This window comes from Ranitomeya variabilis, chromosome 1, assembly GCF_051348905.1.
Source record: "Ranitomeya variabilis isolate aRanVar5 chromosome 1, aRanVar5.hap1, whole genome shotgun sequence".
Classification (NCBI taxonomy): Eukaryota; Metazoa; Chordata; class Amphibia; order Anura; family Dendrobatidae; genus Ranitomeya; species Ranitomeya variabilis.
This window is the reverse complement of record NC_135232.1, coordinates 220272211-220291051: the sequence shown is the minus strand read 5'-3', so window position 1 is coordinate 220291051 and position 18841 is coordinate 220272211. Positions and strand designations below refer to the sequence as shown.

General features: G+C 43.0%; 2 protein-coding genes across 4 annotated transcripts in view; one reads left to right on the top strand and one right to left on the bottom strand.

Annotated features, from left to right (window-relative positions):
• Positions 1–2634: 2634 nt before the first annotated feature.
• Positions 2635–17807, bottom strand: VPS29 (VPS29 retromer complex component). Of its 2 annotated transcripts, XM_077292844.1 has the most exons (5): positions 17661–17678; positions 13174–13185; positions 8193–8384; positions 5829–6064; positions 2635–3081 (listed from the first exon to the last, which is right to left on the bottom strand). In XM_077292844.1, exons 1-5 carry the CDS (start codon positions 17661–17663, stop codon positions 2964–2966), a joined length of 561 nt encoding a protein of 186 aa, XP_077148959.1. In that variant the 5' UTR covers positions 17664–17678; the 3' UTR covers positions 2635–2963. The 2 variants fall into 2 exon arrangements, with proteins under 2 accessions (XP_077148959.1, XP_077148966.1); XM_077292851.1 differs by lacking the exon at positions 13174–13185 and having other exon boundaries at positions 17661–17807.
• A 79-nt stretch (positions 17808–17886) lies between these two features.
• The window catches only part of RAD9B (RAD9 checkpoint clamp component B), a 138263-nt gene continuing 137308 nt past the window's right edge, over positions 17887–18841 (top strand). Inside the window, exon 1 of one of the 2 annotated variants that reach the window (XM_077292812.1) lies at positions 17887–18025. In XM_077292812.1, coding sequence (XP_077148927.1) covers positions 17992–18025 — 34 coding nt within the window. In that variant the 5' untranslated portion in view covers positions 17887–17991. The remainder of the gene's footprint in view (positions 18026–18841) is intronic. The other variant, XM_077292809.1, reaches the window with a different exon arrangement.

The window sequence follows — 18841 nt, the reverse complement described above, 5'->3', positions numbered from 1 at the left end:
TTCCGTTGGTGGCGTAGTGGTGTGCGCATGTCCAAGGTCCCCAATCCTGCACGGGGGGGTGAAAATAGCAGCGATGTCCGTTATTCCATTGGTGGTCGGTGGGCGCGGCCATCTTCCTTTGGCCGCGCGTGCGCAGAAGCGGCGCTCTGCTGGCCGCGGCTTCAGGAAAATGGCCGCCGCGATCTCCATCTGCGCACGCGCGGCATCCCGCGGCCATTTTCCTGAAGCCGCGGCCAGCAGAGCGCCGCTTCTGCGCACGCGCGGCCAAAGGAAGATGGCCGCGCCCACCGACCACCAATGGAATAACGGACATCGCTGCTATTTTCACCCCCCCGTGCAGGATTGGGGACGTTGGACATGCGCACACCACTACGCCACCAACGGAAAACTACGCAATATCTGGGGGAAGAAGCCACGCCCATCCGACCTGACCAGCCCGATTGACAGGCGAAAATGACTACTTTGGTAACGTATTTCGGCAGCATAGGTGGGGAATCGGGGTCCACAAACTACACTATTGTAATGCACAGCTCAGGCCATATTTAACAGTATTTTTATCTCATACCGAAAAAAACGGGGTGATAGGTTCCCTTTAACAGCTCGCTGTGTACAGTTGTGCTGCAGAGTGAGCTGTCAATGTACTGGATTGTGCTTAATATACTGTGCAATGCTGTAACTAATCGCTCCGTGCACCGCCCTACTGACTGAAAGCCGTCAGTTCACAGAGGAAATAAGTTAACGTGATTTTCCGAGGTGACAGTTGCCCTTTAAATGCAGGCAAATTTTGGCTAAAAATTGCTGTTAACTTATTCAGCTTCCTGCCATATGATACATAGAGAATGTAGAAGCCAAAACGGCAGAACGCTTTAATGAAACTACATTGCCAAAAACACAAGCATAAAAAAAAATAAAAAAAAAGTGTCCATATCCTTTTAACATCTTTCTAAATTTAGTAATACACTACTGATGAAATTCTTTCATATTTCAATGTACATGGTTGTCCAGAGCCTTTGTCGATATAACATTGGCAAAGATCTTCCGATTTATTAATTTTTGTGGCAGCTGAGCATACTTGCTAAAACTCTAGAACCCCTTTAAAAATGTAAAGCACCTGCTTAAAGGGGAGCCAGTCAAGACAGTTTACCCTCACACCTTCCCAAAAACACTAATATACTGCAGCAGCGAGAAATCACATTTTTAAGCGGTGTATGAAAGTGCATTTTGGCGTGCACTTCTAGCTTCTCGGCCTCAAGCTGACTGACAGCCATTTGTTCTGGTACATGGCCCCTGACCTGTCAATCAGCAAGAGCAGGGTGCTGCTAGCTAAGAAATACAGCAGAGACTGAAGAGCCATGAGTGCATCATCACTAGAGTTGAGCAAATATGTTCTGAATTGGTCGCTGAATCTGAATTTGCCATATTGGTACCCTATTAGTGCCAAATTTAGTTTGACGATCGATTCCAAACATATTTCAGTCATTTGTACTCCCATTGACTCCAATGACGTTCGGCGAATATTGCAAATACAATATTCGCCGCCAATCGTAATCGAATTTTGAAAAATTCGCTCATCTCTAATCATCACACACCAGTGAACATGAAGACAACTTCAAAATAGGTGTTCACTCACTGCTGGAGCAACATTTTGGAATCAAAAGGTAACAAATGGCTAATTATTTAAAAAGGGCTACACAGTCATATAGACAATTTAGGGGGTTAAAATTTGTGACAGGTTCTCTTTAAAAGGTGCTTTCTAGTGATGAGCGAACATGCTCGGATAAGGTGTTATCCAAGCATGCTTGGGTGCTAACCAAGTGACTTCGGCATGCTCAAATAATATGTTTGCGTCCCCGCACCTGCATGTCTCGCGGCTGTTTGACCGTCACAACACATGCAGGGATTACCTGTTTGTTAGACTGCGCCAATCGTTCTACTTAAATTGTACCAGAGGTTGGACCACTACAGATTAGACATTTCTGGCATATGAAATTACATTTTATATTACAAAAAGGTACCAGGCAGTAAAGTCTCTGCTTAAAGGGGTTGTCCAGCCTTAGGCTAAAAAACCTGCAACTGCAGACTTGTGGATCCCTCACATCGTGAGCACTGTGAGGATTCTCCAGTGTTGGGAGTGTGATTGCAAGCATTTGCATATATGCGGTCATGTGCCGATAAGTTGGGTACAGCCTTGCTCAAAGCAAATATATTGAGCAAGGTCAGACGCACAAGTCAGAATGTGGCCAGAAATATGCAAAGCAAATATTTGTGATCACAACTGTCCACTCCCAGAGCTGGAGAATCCTCACAGCATGCAGGGAACGCAAGTGACTGCAGACTTGTAGATTCACAAGTGGGTCAGACCTGCCTATTCTCTATATACCTCTTGTATTGGCAGGCTTTATCTAGCAGGTCAAAAACATCACTCCTTATTCTTTCAGGGGGGCAAGTATCCTTGACAAAGTACTCGGTCATAAGACCTGCCGTGGCAAAGGATCTCAATAGCACTTAAAGGGTGGACAGAGCCCACTTTTTTATTTTTAAGAAAACTGGAAGACTATCTGACGTGGAATTCTAGGGTTTTAAGGCAGTCAAGAAAGTAAAACACAAGACAAAATGGACATGAAAGTCAGATCATATAGGAAATGAAAATTTGTATTGTTACTTTTGTATCATCAGTGAATGTCAACATCCCATGTTATATGTCAACATCCCATGTTATATGTACAAGGCTATCTATTTATACAGGGTATTAATTCAATGTGGCACACTTGTTTATAACACATGTAAACTAAGAAATCATCACTAGTTAGTTTACATCAAACATTAAAGCAGCAGAAAGTTAAAAATCACTTTACATTGAAAACAGGGGTACAAAGCTTACATAAACTGCCTAGAGATGTTCACCGATTAAATAATGCATGGACATGAAGGTTCAAGGCAATGGAAAGTTCAAAGGGTTCGTCTTAGGACTTCTTGTACTCAATTCGTTCTACTTTGACATCATCTCCTATCAGTTGGTAGACATAGGTGACAACGGTTGAAGCTTGGATATCCATGAGAACAAAAGAAGGAATGATGTTGCTGCAAATAAAGAAGAAGCAATTTCATAAGTAATTATCCCTTACATGCTTTTAGAATGTAACTGTTTCTCCAGAATGACATATGTAAAGACAAGGTTAAACCTATGCTTAGATTTTACTGGTAGGAGACAATTTAAATGAGGACCATAATAAAATGTTTTTTTTTGGTTTCTAAAAAGGACACTGTGGCAAACTTTCAACAGAGGATGTCTGTCAATCAGGAGCTCTCCTCAATCATTGTAAGAGCTCATACAAATATATAACACATATAGCTGTAGTTAGCTGTGCATCATTGTCAGAGGCAAGTTACCATAATATATATATTATATATATTATTTGTTCAGATTGGCCTACCGCCTCAACGCATTACCCTAACTATCCCTGTGTGGCCCATTAAAAAAACAAACAAAAAAAAAAAACATAATCAGGTTCCTCGCATCATGTTCTCATACACTTCATGCAGTTAATAGCCCTCTGTGTCTGTACTGCTACATACTTAGGCAGTTAACTGGTTCATGCAGCTTTACATGAACACCCGAGCCTTACACTATGGCTGGTCCGAACAACGAAAACAATTGTTACCATCCACCTCTCGTGTCTCCCCTTTTCCTCATAGTTTGTAAGCTTGCGAGCAGGGCCCTCACTCCTCCTGGTATCTATTTTGAACTGTGATTTCTGTTATGCTGTAATGTCTATTGTCTGGAGATTATATATATATATATATATATATATATATATATATACACACATACACCATGTTGTAGGCCTGATTCATCAAAACCAGTATTATTCATGCCGGAAATGATGAGATGTGCTGGAGTGCACCTGCAGGAGAGTCAGATGAGAAGTGTAGTGAACACCGCTGCTCATCATCAATTTGATGAGAAGCGGTCACCTCCTCTCCCAATGCCCACTTTGTCAGAACTGGGGGGGGAAACGGTGTGAGAAAGCCAAAAGTTGCAAAATTGTACCAAAGACTTGAGAGTTGCGCCAAAATTATGCAGCTTTTAAAACTTTTAATGCCAGAATACTGATGGAAAAGCTTGGATGAATTGTGCCGTATATACCTCCAGATTTCCTTAAAGGGAACCTATTATGTTCAGAAATGCTATTTACCTTCATGTATAAAAAGGGGGGGAAAAAAAAAAAAAAAAAAGTCGGCAGCTAAAGCTGGCTTACTGAAACAGCAACTCTAAGGATAAAATGAAGTTACATACACATTGAAGGTGCTGTAAATCACTGCCCGGTACTACACACTCAAGATGCACAACAAGCTCTCAAAGATCCGAGGAGCAATTACAGCACTCTGAGCGGGGACTGTAACTGCCCCATGCACTACCCCGTGACTGGAAGCGAGTAGTTGCAGGGAAAATAGAACTTCATTTTCTCCCTGTAGCCCCTGCTCCAGTAAGCCACCCTAACAGGATTTAAATGCTTTTTAAAAGCAGAATGCCCCCACTACTGCAGGTAAATTTCATTTCTGAAAGTAACAGATTCCCTGTAACTAAATTTGGAGATAAGGCCTGATTAAAAACTTTTATTAGGGCTCTTTCACACGTCCTGATATTTCCGGTACCGGAAAAAACCGGTACCGGAGATATCCGTGTCCGTATGTCCGTGTGCTCAAGTGGCACATACGTGCGGCATCCGTGTGCCGCCCGTGTGCCGCCTGAGGACCACACGGACCGTGCAGGAGAGACAGCGCTACACTAAGCGCTGTCCCCCCCGCATGTGGTGCTGAAGGCAGAATTCATCTCTTCTTCCCCAGCGTTCGTTGGAGAGAAGAGATGAAAGATCTTTTTTTTTATTTTTTTTGGGGGGGAGAAATAAAGTTTGCATGTGCGTCCGCGTCTCCACCCCTCAGTGCGCCGCCTGGCCCCTTGCCGCAGAAATACCTAGCTCCTGCGACGTCTCCTCTGTCCTCTCCGCGCTGGCAGCTTCTCCTGTGTGAGCGGTCACGTGGGAGCGCTCATTACAGTCAGTGAATATTCCCTCACTGTAATGAGCGGTCCCACGTGACTGCTCACACAGGAGACGCTGCCAGCGCGGAGAGGACAGAGGAGACATCGCGGGAGCTAGGTGAGTATTTCTGCGGCAATGGGCCAGGCGGCGCACTGGGGGGGAGGCGGGGGCACATGCAAAATTTATTTTTCACCCCCCCCCAAAAAAAAAAAAAAAAGATCTTTCACCTCTTCCCTCCAACGAACACTGGGGGAGAAGAGATGAATTCTGCCTTCAGCACCACATGCGGGGGGGACAGCGCTTACTGTAGCGCTGTCTCTCCTGCGGGCGGTACGTGCACACGGAGGAGAGTGCACACGGAGGAGAGTGCACACTGTTCTCCGTGTGCACGTGTGCTGTCCGTATTGTGGTCCGTGCTGCCGGTAGAAAACGGACATGTCGACGTGTTTTCAGCACGGACATACGGTCCGTGTGAAAACACGCACATGTGCATAGACCCATTCATTTAAATGGGTCTACGTGTGTCAGTGTCTCCGGTACATGAGAAAACTGTCACTACACGTACCGGAGACACTGACGTGTGAAAGAGGCCTTAAAGACAGTATTCCGGTATAAAAAGCTTTGAAAAGTAGAATAAATTTGGCACAACTAAGAGGCTATGCTAAAATTTAAGACTTCAGGCGATTGTTAAACACCCATCTTTGATCCGATGTGTGCCCACCTTTCCATTAAAATTCTGAATTATTTGAAATACTAGTTTACCAGGAAACAAATTATCGTACTTACTTTTCTAAAGCATTGTAGGCTCCTGTAGCAGACCCGGGATTAATATAAAACTTGTTTTCATGCTCAAACGCTTCAAATTTTTGTGTATGTCCCGAAATCATAATATCTACATCCAGTTGCCTCTGCAACAGAGCCAGGCTGGCCATATCACCCCAGGGAATCACTTGGTGACCATGGATTAACCCGATCTTAAACTGGCCAACAGTCACAACCTTTTGTTCTGGATAGTTTAAATTCTATAGAAGAAAAAGACATCACATTAAAGGATGAGCAAAAGTAACCAACCCTCTAGGGTTAAAATAGACGGACATCTCAGATTGTAAACCTGATTGGGGTCAGAGCACAAATCAGCAGAAGGAAGGGAATGCTCGTCCATGAAAACATTATGTGCCGGTATCTTCAAACACATCCAAACATTTTGTTAACAAAGGTGAACGTTAAACTACACTACTCTAAAGTGTATCGCCATTTTGAAGGCTGAAAAAAAACAAAACAAAATGTAAGCGTGAGACTGTTTTTTACTATCCGTGTGGTTTTGTTGGTTGTCCGTGTGTACTATACCGGAATAGAAATTACCGCTGCAGATTTTTAGGTGTTAAAGATATAGATAACCCTGAAATATACAAGTATTGCCTTGTGTGTAGCTTACTGTACACTTCTTACCTAATAAATATATAAATGATGTGGGGCTGATGTCATTACTGATGTCACCGCTGTTCAGAGCCTCCGGGTCTTACACAGTGCGACCAGGCAGTGGCTGTTTGCAAAGACTATAGAACAAGGATCCAGAAAATGTCTGTTTCATTTCTCTGTGTTCTGTCTGTATGTTCTTTTCAGGTTTCCATTTTCTGGACTATGGCAGACCTGTGCAGGATTTTATTTTAATCAAGTAGTGAACGAGGTAAAGTGTTGGGGAGTGTATACTTTAACAAAGTATTGTGTGTGGGTGTGTTTATTTTATATATATATATTTTTTTTATTACTGGGTTAGTAATGGGGGTGCCTGATTGTCACCTCTCCATTACCAACACCAGGGCTTGGAGCCAACTGTGTTTTTGTACAATTCATAGTTGACCTCATTCTCAAGCCCCATTACCCCAATTACCAACGCACCAGGGCAATCAGGAAGAGCGAAGGGAAGCAATAGAATTTTCACATCTAGTGCGGAGTCTCCACTTCTAGGGCTGCTGCTGGCTGGTATTTTTAGGCTGTAAAGGGCCCAATAACCAAGGACACTCTGCTTTACCTCTGCAGGTTACCAAAAATAGAGTGGATTCCACTTCATTTTTCTTCATTAATTTATCAGGTTAATACATGTACAGTAAACCACACACAAGGCACTAATTATACATATCACAGATATCTATAATCTATATTTTTGCACATCTAACACCTAAAGATCTGTAGTTTCTATTCCAGTACGTGGCACACGGATGATACACTACGTCAACCGTTTGCGCTACATATACTCATCCGTGCTGATTGGAAGGAAAACAAACATGTCTACGTGTGGGTCACATGAACATGCGGTCTGTGTGAAAACACGGACAGGGGTGCAGCCCCAAAGATTATAATGGGTATGCAAGTTTGTGTGTCTTCGGTAAGTGTGAGAACAGACGCCACATATCCTGGATGTGAGAAGGGGGCCTTATAGATACAGGTCTGATTTGTTTCAGGCACAACACCACACTTGTCCACAGGTTGTGTCTGGTATTGCTGCTCAGCTTCATAGAACTGAATGGGTCTAAATTACAATAATGTAATAATAATTAAACATTAAAATTAATAATTCATGGAACAAGCGAAAAGAGGATGACACTTCCATTCGGAAATATTCAAATATCAGTTTTCCTTTAAATGGATTTAACTATGTATGGTAGATTCATGCACAGAAAGCGAAAGCTTGACTTCAGATGCGGTCTCTAACTTTGCAGCCAATTTGCCCAATGTTTTGTACGATAGCGGAAAAACGGCATTGGCAAGAATTTTTTTGGGGGGAGTACACACCAAACACCCAAGGTTTTCCAATATCCCTTACGTGTCTAAGCCATAAAAGAGGCGTCACCATCATTAGTAGAGAAGTTAGGCTGCCGTCACACTAGCAGTATTTGGTCAGTACTTTACATCAGTATTTGTAAGCCAAAACCAGGAGTGGGTGATAAATGCAGAAGTGGTGCATATGTTTCTATTATACTTTTCCTCTAATTGCTCCACTCCTGGTTTTGGCTTACAAATACTGATGTAAAATACTGACCAAATACTGATAGTGTGACAGAAGCCTTAAAGTGTGTAGATGTGCGCTGCACGTACATTATTCCAAACGGTAATTCACAAAAAAATAAACAAGAGAAAATAAATGAGAACCTCATCAAAGTCTCCTCTGACGATGTGGACGTCCCCAGCCAGTGTCTTGAGGTAGTCATAGCTCTCCTTGGTGCAGAGATTCCCAGTGCACAGAATATGTTGTATCTTACCAGGGACGAGCAGTTTCTTGAATTTTGCTGGCAAGCTGTTACAGCGATGTGGGATGTGCAGATCTCCTAACACCAAGACCAACTACAGAGTTGTGGGGTAGAACAAGACCTAGGAATCAGATCATCATTTCGAGCAGCAATCAAAATGTTAATTTAGTATGCACACAAAACTGGGATTTTTATAATAAACTAGATTACATGCAACAGATATAGGATCAACTCACATACAGGAGGATGACTTGTATTGTCACCACTTGCATGGAATCCGGTAAGGCAGGGCTGTGGAGTCGGAGTCGGGAGCCCATTTTGGTGGAGTCGGAGTCATGGATATTGAGGAGTCGGAAGTTTGGCTTACCGACTCCACAGCACTGCGGTAAGGTTGAGTTCTCTGCTTCGGCCGCATGGTCATGCCCATGTGTAGGTGCGAATAAGCTCACGAGAATGGAGGTAACACCTTAGTATTCTACAGACGTATGTGCTACGGTGTATCCGCAGGGCGAAGGGGGATTGACAGTCAGGGTGTGGCTACAGGAAGAATAAGACTTGTTTTTTTTCCCTGTAGCCACTGTAATCCAGCTAAGTCGGATTTAAATGCTATTTACCTGTAGAGAACTCCTGTACAGATTTAATATCATTTCTGGACGTGAAAAGTTTCCCTTAGAAAATAAATCACATGGGGACTATCACAATAACAATAGTAAACATCAATGAGCAAGCCTAGATTAATGCTGGGTGGATTGAAGAGGGTTCTGCAAAGATATGATATGACTTTCAGAAACACAAGTGCCCGTAGTGCTAAGGGTATCGTCACATATGACACATTTCCATTGCAGAAATTGCTGCAAATGAAATCCTAATTTTTAACTGGGTTTGGTATATGGTATTTGGTATCATGTGGGAGAAGCAATGCCATTAATAATAGTTTTTTAGTTGCTGAAATTTCTGCAATGTCAAGGTAGATAAAAATTTGCCATCAGGAATACTTTCACTGTATACTTATGGCTTAAGGTTTTTTTTTTTCTTAAAGTGGAAAAATCCCATATGAATTCCAAGAAAAATCTAAATCAGAAATCGGTATATATATTTTTTTTTTTTTACAAGATTTTCAGTTCTAAGGGTGTTAACACTGAGAATAAACTCCAATTTTTGAGGAATTTTGCAATTTTGATGAGGATTTGGAGACTTTTTGCTTAGTTTCCACTCCAAAAACTCAGTGTTCACATACTCTAAGGGTATGACTCCACGATCAGGATGGCCAGCGGCGAAGCCGCTCGGCGCTAAGCCCCGCCCCCTTAATGGGACGCGATCATGCCGGATGTGTTAACTCTTCACATCCGGGATGATCGCTCTGTCCCATAGGGCCCTGTGATATGCCTTGCGGGGACGCTGCGTCCCCGCAAGGTGTACGGGCATGCTGCGATCTGAAAAGACGCGCAGCATGTCCGTAGTCGCAGGGCCGCCGCGTGCGGGTTTCCACGCATAGTGGAGACGGGATTTCATCAAATCCCCTCCACTATGCTGGAACATCTGGACGCTGCTTGTTTGACGCTGCAGCGCTGCGCAGCGTCAAACAAGCAGCGTTTCCTGAACGTGGAAACATACCCTAATGCTAAGTTCACATGCAACGGTTTTGTTGCCGCTTTTTTTTTTTTCTACAGAAAAGATGTAAGGTATTTTACAATGCTAGTATGAGCTGTGAGATTTTTGAAATCTCATGCATTTTTTTTTGCCGATTGAATTTGAGCACCCAGCGTTTTTTTAAATCTGGAGCATGTCAATTCTTTCAGAGTTTTTTCACCCAGAAAAAGCGATAAGAAGGCAAAAATGCTGCAAAAAAATAAATATAAAACCACAGCAAACAAGTTTTGGTGAACAAAACTTTATCAGGTGCTGTAGACAAATCACATGTAATCCGCAGCAAAAAAAATAAAGCAAAATCGCAGCTTTTAAACCGCCAAGAGAGCAGGTTTTTGCTTCGGAAAGAAATGCTCCAAAAAGGCTGTGTGTGAACTAAGGTGGTTTTTGAAGCGTTCTTTTTTTCCATTGTGTTTTTTTTTGCAGCCTTTTGATTTTTTTGGCAAGTTCGGTGGTTATGGAAGTGTCAAGTCAGACTCATTTCCTTTTCTTCCAGAGTGTAATTTTCAAAATCTTATTAGTAAAAAAAAAAAAAAAAAATTGCTATATGAAGAGTAATGTAGGTATCAATATGAAGCATGTTCAAGTGTATTTTAAGTGCTTTGTGTGGATATTAAACCATAACCTAAAGATGGTGAGCAGTAATGCAGAGTTAGGCCACTTTCAGGATTGTTAAGTATTTTACCTCAGTATTTGTAAGCCAAAACTCAGGAGAGAAACAGAGGAAAAGTAGAATAGAAACGTCACCATTTCTGCATTTTTGACCCACTCCTGGTTTTGGGTTACAAATACTGAGGTAAAATATTGACTGAATACTGAATGTGTGAATGTGGCCTGACATAGACATCACTATTCCATCAACACTGCGTGGGCTCTCGGTGATAGTTATGCATGTATATGGAGGCAAGATCACATCCTATTAAGGAAAGCAATATCACAATACAGCACATCCCCTTTACTGCATCCATCTAGGTTCACACACAAAGGTTTCACAAAACAAGCACAAGACACAGCAATCAAATCCCAAGCCAAACAAGACACGAGAAATGTGTTCACATCTGTGACAGATCTTGGGAGTTAAGGCCCAGTCTCACATAGCGAGATCGCTGCTGAGTCACAAGTTTTGTGACGCAACAGCGACCTCAGTAGCGATCTCGCTATGTGTGACACGTACCAGCGACCAGGCCCCTGCTGTGAGATCGCTGGTCGTGTCGGAATGGCCTGGACCTTTTTTTGGTCGTTGAGGTCCCGCTGACATCGCTGGATCGGTGTGTGTGACACCGATCCAGCGATGTCTTCACTGGTAACCAGGGTAAACATCGGGTTACTAAGCGCAGGGCCGCGCTTAGTAACCCGATGTTTACCCTGGTTACCAGCGTAAAAGTAAAAAAAAACAAACACTACATACTCACATTCCGGTGTCTGTCCCCCGGCGCTGTGCTTCTCTGCACTGTGAGCGCCGGCCAGCCGGAAAACACAGCACAGCGGTGATGTCACCGCTCTGCTTTCCGGCCGCTGTGCTTACACAGTGCAGAGAAGCAGAACGCCGGGGGACAGACAGCGGAAGGTAAGTATGTACTGTTTGTTTTTTTTACTTTTACGCTGGTAACCACGGTAAACATCAGGTTACTAAGCGCGGCCCTGCGCTTAGTAACCTGATGTTTACCCTGGTTACCTGGGACCTCGGCATCGTTGGTCGCTGGAGAGCTGTCTGTGTGACAGCTCTCCAGCGACAAAACAGCGACGCTGCAGCGATCGGCATCGTTGTCTGTATTGCTGCAGCGTCGCTGTGTGTGACGGGGCCTTTACTAAAACTGACTGATAAAAGGAAAAGATGTACAAGTGATCTGTTGTCCCACAAATATTACTATGAAAAAAGGGGAAAACAAAACAATCCGAGACCCCATTGACATTGACTGTTACATTAAAATTTTGTGACGTGCATTCCCTGTGGTAACTGGCATTGAGGGCAGTTTCCTTAGGCTATGTGCACACATTGCGGATTAGGCTTATGAATTTCTGGTGCTGATTCTGCCTCTTCTGGCAGAAAACGCACCTGCAGATTTGTCGCGTTTTTTCTGCGGTTCCGCAGCGTTTTTTGTGCGGATTTGCTGCGTTTTTTTACCCCTGCGTTTTTCTATAATGGAATGGGTACAAAAACGCTGCAGATTCACAAAAAAGAAGTGACATGCTACTTCTTTTAAACCGCAGCGTTTCCGCAGCGGATTTTCCGCAAAGTGTGCACAGCATTTTTTTTTTTTCATTGATTTACATTGTACTGTAAATCAATTGTGGATCTGCAGCGTTTCTGCACCTCAAAAAACGCTGCGGATCCGCAGAGAATCCGCAACGTGTGCACATACCCTTTAGGAGACATCTATTATTATGTAAATAAAGCTTAAAGGGGTTGTCCTATAATCACAGCTTATTGCTCATGCACACCGTCCCTTTTGTGAAAGCCTATGAGACTGACATACAGCCGAGCACCGCACTCAGTGTCACTGAGCAACCCATTGGAATAAATGGTTTCTCCGATTTCAACGGATACACTGGCCAGAGACGAGGTTACTTGTTTAGCAGCTCTCCATTTTGGCTTACAGTGTGGAAGAGAGTCTTTTTTAGGGATCAGAAGTATAAAAAAAAAAAAAGGCAAAAACCCCCAAGAGTGTGACCAACACCCCCTCCCCCAACCTCTGAAGTTTAAGTTGTGACAGAAAATTAATTCTACGGCTATGTGCACACATTCAGGATTTCTTGCAGAAATTTCCTGAGCAAAACCGGACATTTTCTGCATGAAATCAGCATGCGTTTTTTCCGCTTTTTTGCGCGTTTGATGCGTTTTTCCCGGAGCTTCCCAATGCATTAAATAGCGGGAAAATCGCAAAAATCCACAAAATTAATGAACATGCTGCGTTTTTTACCGCGATGTGTTTTTTTCATGGAAAAAAACGCATCATGAGCACAAAAATTGCGGAATGCATTCTAAATAATGTAAATTAACGCATAATGTATGCGTTTTTTATGTGTTTTTATAGCAAAAAAAAAAAAACGCAAAAAAACGCAACGTGTGCACACAGCCTACAAGTGGTGAAGATTTCACAATAAAAAGCTCGGACCGAGGAAAAGTTCTGGGACAACGGTGAGTTGTGTAATATTAAACCATCAAACTGCAGAGACACAGAAACCCAAATCATTGCGACCTCACCAGTGTTAGTACACGATTAGAGGAAACTTACTCTGTGCCCGGGCTTATGGAGGAGTTGATTGCAGACAAGGGAGTATGAAAGGGTGAAACATAAGCCATGTTAAATAAAAGAAAGCAAAAGACATGGGTGATAAATTAGGAAAATGAATGTAAAAATAATAATCGACTTGGGATGTTAGGAAAGAAAATATTTATAAATAAAGAAGAAGCAATGTTTTACATAAGGGTGACTGACTTTAACAAATGTAAAAAAAATAAAAAATAATGAATATACTCAGTTGCCTTTTAAATTAAAGAAACAGCATCTTGGTTGTGTCCTTCACTTCAGATCTAAATATTATTTTCTATTTTAACAGGCCTTAGTCTACGTTCCCACATAGGGTAAATGCTGAATTTTTCACTGCAGCGTTTAAAACAGTATAAGCAAAGGACATGTGATTTCATGACTACTGATGTCTTATGTGTGTCTAAACCAGCGGTCCCCTTAATCGGCGCAATGATGTGGGTGAAGAAAGCTGTGTGCATGCGCGAGATCTGCAGGGAGCTGCCGTGCAAACCATGTCATCTCGCCCCCAGGAGCATGATAACATGCAGAGAGGGCCCACTAGTCTGGGGAAACAAACGCCCGATGGACTAGTCAAAAGGCAAATTTGCATATGACAAACAGATTTTAGAATATTTTTTTTAAAACATTGATTTGGGTGTCAAACTCTATACAGGGCGTTTAGCAGGAAACATACAAAACCTGTTGGGTAGGAGGGACCTTTAAGTCTATACCAAATTATTCATTTTTGCCATGCTCTTTTAAACTTTCACCTTTTTTATATTTATTTTATGCGTTTCTTATGTTCATCATTGTGGGTTGTGGTTAATAGATATATTGGGCTAATTCACCAAATGTTACTTTTTGATGCTAAATTTTTGCAGAAATGTACTCCAGTCCATCCCTGGAGTGATTTTATGTACCTTATATCTGAATTTTTGGTGCAAATTTTGCAACACTGTTGCAGAATATGTGCTAAAACGTTGCAAAAATAATAAAAGATTAAAAATAACATTTTTTATCTTTCAGAAAATCCATTATCCACATGCACCATTTTGAGAAATTTAGAGCTAAGAATGTCAAGGAATGAACAAGACAAAAAAAATAAATAAATAAGTGACTTAAAAAAAATAAAAATAAATGTAGATGAAAAATTTGACCCCTTGACTTTTTTCATAGGTTTCTCTAGATAGGAGCTGCCGAACACTAGAAAAATGCACGTTTTGAAAGTCGCTATGGAGCCCCTGCCTAAGTGGTGCATCGGATAACGGCGGCCATTTGTCTGTTCCTAGCGTACAGTGGGGCAAGAAAGTATTTAGTCATTCAGCAATAGTGCAAGTTCCACCACTTAAAAAGATGAGAGGCGTCTGTAATTTACATCATAGGTAGACCTCAACTATGGGAGACAAACTGAGAAAAAAAAATCCAGAAAATCACATTGTCTGTTTTTTTTATCATTTTATTTGCATATTATGGTGGAAAATAAGTATTTGGTCAGAAACAAACAATCAAGATTTCTGGCTCTCACAGACCTGTAACTTCTTCTTTAAGAGTCTCCTCTTTCCTCCACTTATTACCTGTAGTAATGGCACCTGTTTAAACTTGTTATCAGTATAAAAAGACACCTGTGCACACCCTCAAACAGTCTGACTCCAAACTCCACTATGGTGAAGACCAAAGAGCTGTCAAAGGACACCAGAAACAAAATTGTAGCCCTGCACCAGGCTGGGAAGACTGAATCTGCAATAGCCAACCAGCTTGGAGTGAAGAAATCAACAGTGGGAGCAATAATTAGAAAATGGAAGACATTCAAGACCACTGATAATCTCCCTCGATCTGGGGCTCCACGCAAAATCCCACCCCGTGGGGTCAGAATGATCACAAGAACGGTGAGCAAAAATCCCAGAACCACGCGGGGGGACCTAGTGAATGAACTGCAGAGAGCTGGGACCAATGTAACAAGGCCTACCATAAGTAACACACTACGCCACCATGGACTCAGATCCTGCAGTGCCAGACGTGTCCCACTGCTTAAGCCAGTACATGTCCGGGCCCGTCTGAAGTTTGCTAGAGAGCATTTGGATGATCCAGAGGAGTTTTGGGAGAATGTCCTATGGTCTGATGAAACCAAACTGGAACTGTTTGGTAGAAACACAACTTGTCGTGTTTGGAGGAAAAAGAATACTGAGTTGCATCCATCAAACACCATACCTACTGTAAAGCATGGTGGTGGAAACATCATGCTTTGGGGCTGTTTCTCTGCAAAGGGGCCAGGATGACTGATCCGGGTACATGAAAGAATGAATGGGGCCATGTATCGTGAGATTTTGAGTGCAAACCTCCTTCCATCAGCAAGGGCATTGAAGATGAAACGTGGCTGGGTCTTTCAACATGACAATGATCCAAAGCACACCGCCAGGGCAACGAAGGAGTGGCTTCGTAAGAAGCATTTCAAGGTCCTGGAGTGGCCTAGCCAGTCTCCAGATCTCAACCCTATAGAAAACCTTGGGAGGGAGTTGAAAGTCCGTGTTGCCAAGCGAAAAGCCAAAAACATCACTGCTCTAGAGGAGATCTGCATGGAGGAATGGGCCAACATACCAACAACAGTGTGTGGCAACCTTGTGAAGACTTACAGAAAACGTTTGACCTCTGTCATTGCCATCAAAGGATATATTACAAAGTATTGAGATGAAATTTTGTTTCTGTCCAAATACTTATTTTCCACCATAATATGCAAATAAAATGATAAAAAAACAGACAATGTGATTTTCTGGATCTTTTTTTCTCAGTTTGTCTCCCATAGTTGAGGTCTACCTATGATGTAAATTACAGACACCTCTCATCTTTTTAAGTGGTGGAACTTGCACTATTGCTGAATGACTAAATACTTTTTTGCCCCACTGTATATAGAGTCTGTGAAGGAACATGTGAAGCGAGTCATACAGGGCAGATCTGCTCCAGCATTTAAGCGACTGACCCATTCACTGATGTGTTGCAGTTATTGCTTCAGACTTTCTATGCAAATTTGGGGATGGAAAATCCGTAGCAGATTACTGTAGCAGGAAAATTAATAAGATATCAAAAATCTCTTCCCATGCACTTTATGGAATCAGAATTTCCAAGTGACAGCTCCACGGATTGTTAAAGGGAATCTGTCACCAGCTTTCTGCTATATAATCTTATAGCAGCATAGTGTACAGACAGAGACTCTGATTCCTGTGATGTAGAACTTACTGAGCTGCTTGCCATAGTTTTGATTAAAAAAAAAAGTTTTATTAGCAGGAGATCACTACAGGACTAGTATGTAGTCCTCCATATTCACGAATTCTGCCAAACAGTGGTGTGGGAGGAGTTATACAAAGCTCAGGATTCAGACAATTGGTACATTTATAGCAGATAAGGCAGCGATTTTATCAAAACTGCAGCTAAGAGCCCAGTAAGTGACACATTGCTGGAATCAAGGTCTCTTCCCCCATGATACTGCTCTCATATGAGGTAGCAAGAACCTTCTAGAGGATTTCCTTTAAATACACAGTACATCAATTCTATGCAGATTTTCACTTTGCACGGCATTGGCTGAAATCGACAATTTGCTGCGGATTTGTAACAAAATGTGCCAAATAATCCGCACGGTCATATGCACACTTTTCTGGGTTCAGAAAACCTGATCCCCAGCAGCAGATTCTTAAAAAAAAAAAAAAAAAACATTATTTTCTCACCCTCCCCAGGTCCAGCACTGAGTCTCCATCACTGCTCCCGATGTATGTTGCACTGATGTCACATCGATAGCGTTGCGACCAGTGAACTCAGTGCCGTCAACTCAGGCAGAGCTGATGAGCTCAGTGATTGTCTGCAGCGCTGTCGCCGTGTCATCAGGGCTGCAGACAATAACAGATACTGAGAGTAGTGCTTGACAATCAGCGATGGACCTGGGGAGGGCGAGTAAAAAAATAAAAACAGTATTTGGGGACAGGGGTTACTCTGAAAACCCCTTGAATTTTCATAGGTTTCGGCAGCCAGATGTGTGGTGGTCTGCTGATCCCAAAACGTTATCCTGTTGAAATCAGATTGCAAGAGATGACGATCAATGACAGCTGGGTGTGATCAGTTATCACATGACCTGCAATCCCAGCCAAGGGCCCTCCAAAGACCACCAAGTGCTGCAGGTGGCATATGTTGTGTGATGCCTTCCTGCCACTAATGATGCCCATTATGTCTACAGTATAAGCCTGGTCTATTATCTGTGTGTGTACGGATAACTGCGGCACCGCAGGCATCTGCCCGAGATCATATGACAGCACCAACACCCATCTGCAGTCACTGAGCACCACAGGCCCCGAGCCGACCTGCGCCCATAGTACGAGGCTCGCTGCACAGCTCCGCCCTGTTACCCGCAGGCGAGAAGCCGCCAAGGAAAGTAGTACGTGTACACCGCAAGACACCCAGCCCTGCCTCGCCGGTAACAAGGGGCTTACCATCCTGCGAACCGGGGCCGACAGCCAGAATGGAAGTAGCGAGAAAGCGTCTCAGCCAATAGGAGAGCAACAACCAGTGCCAATCACAAGATGGCGTCAACAGCCAATCAAGGAGGGAGCATGTGACCAGATATCTACGGCACACGGGAAGTACCAAAACTAAGAGAATGCATTGCAGAAATAAACGAAGCCCCGCACTGTTTATGTCATGTGACATATTCCCGCCTTTTTTTAATAAGTATTATAAGTAGGTTACGGGGCGAGAAGGAAGCTAATAGACCGGGGCAGGAGTCATTGTAGTGAGTGGGTCACCTCAGTGATTGCCATAAACATGAAGTGTGTCATTCCAGGAGGACACTTGAAAGGTATCGAGGTTTATGGCTAATAGTGCCCTGCCGCCATCTCACCTTGCCCAAGCTGGTCACAGTTATATGCCATGTCTCTGTGTCTACAATGTGTGCGGTTTGAGCTGATGTTCGCTTCTTCCATATCCCACCGTCTGTCATATGTGAGGGAACAGCAGCCTTATTCTAGGGTTAGGCTGCAATACCTTCCACAACCTGTGGGCAGAAGTGGCGCTGTTTTGCTACCGCTCTATAACCATTCAGACGGCCGTACCCTAGAGCCAGCTACTGTCAGGATGAAATAATAAATGGCTGACAGTAAGACCTCCTGTGCTGCTAGAAATCGGGATGTCTCCTGTCACAGATCATTTCCGATTATGGGAGCGACTGCACAAAATGGCGTCTGACAACAGTTTGGGCGACTGGATAGCTGTTCGTAGTTGCCTTCAGTATTCCTTGTCACAAATGGTGTCGACACTCTGCAGAAAATGACCTGAGACATTTCTGGCATAGCCCACGGTACACCACACGTTCGATAGATGCGGGTCCCACTTCTAGCACTAAACATGGGAAGCTGGCACCGATGGGTGCACTATTCCTTCCATCTTGTTCTCTGATAGGCAGAAATAAGGCCTCATTCAGACCTTCGTGATGTTTCTCTTATGCAGAAAAGGCTCAGATTTTGGTCAGTGTCACTTGTTACCATTAGTGTGAGATAAATTGTAAAGCTTTTCCTATACAGTACAATGTTAGATACAGACAGCTTGCTGATGACCCCATGTGCTGTCTGAAATGTTTCGTACACTTGTTTGGGTACCGTAATTTTGACTTCGATTA

Bases quoted from the DNA above. Each gene is read 5' to 3' on its own strand.
- VPS29 (XM_077292844.1), bottom strand. The intron at 6,065-8,192 runs GTTCTCATTTAT...TTTCTTCTATAG, and splicing joins TCAGAGGAGACTTTGATGAG to AATTTAAACTATCCAGAACA. The intron at 3,082-5,828 runs GTAAGTACGATA...CTTTATTTGCAG, and splicing joins GCCTACAATGCTTTAGAAAA to CAACATCATTCCTTCTTTTG.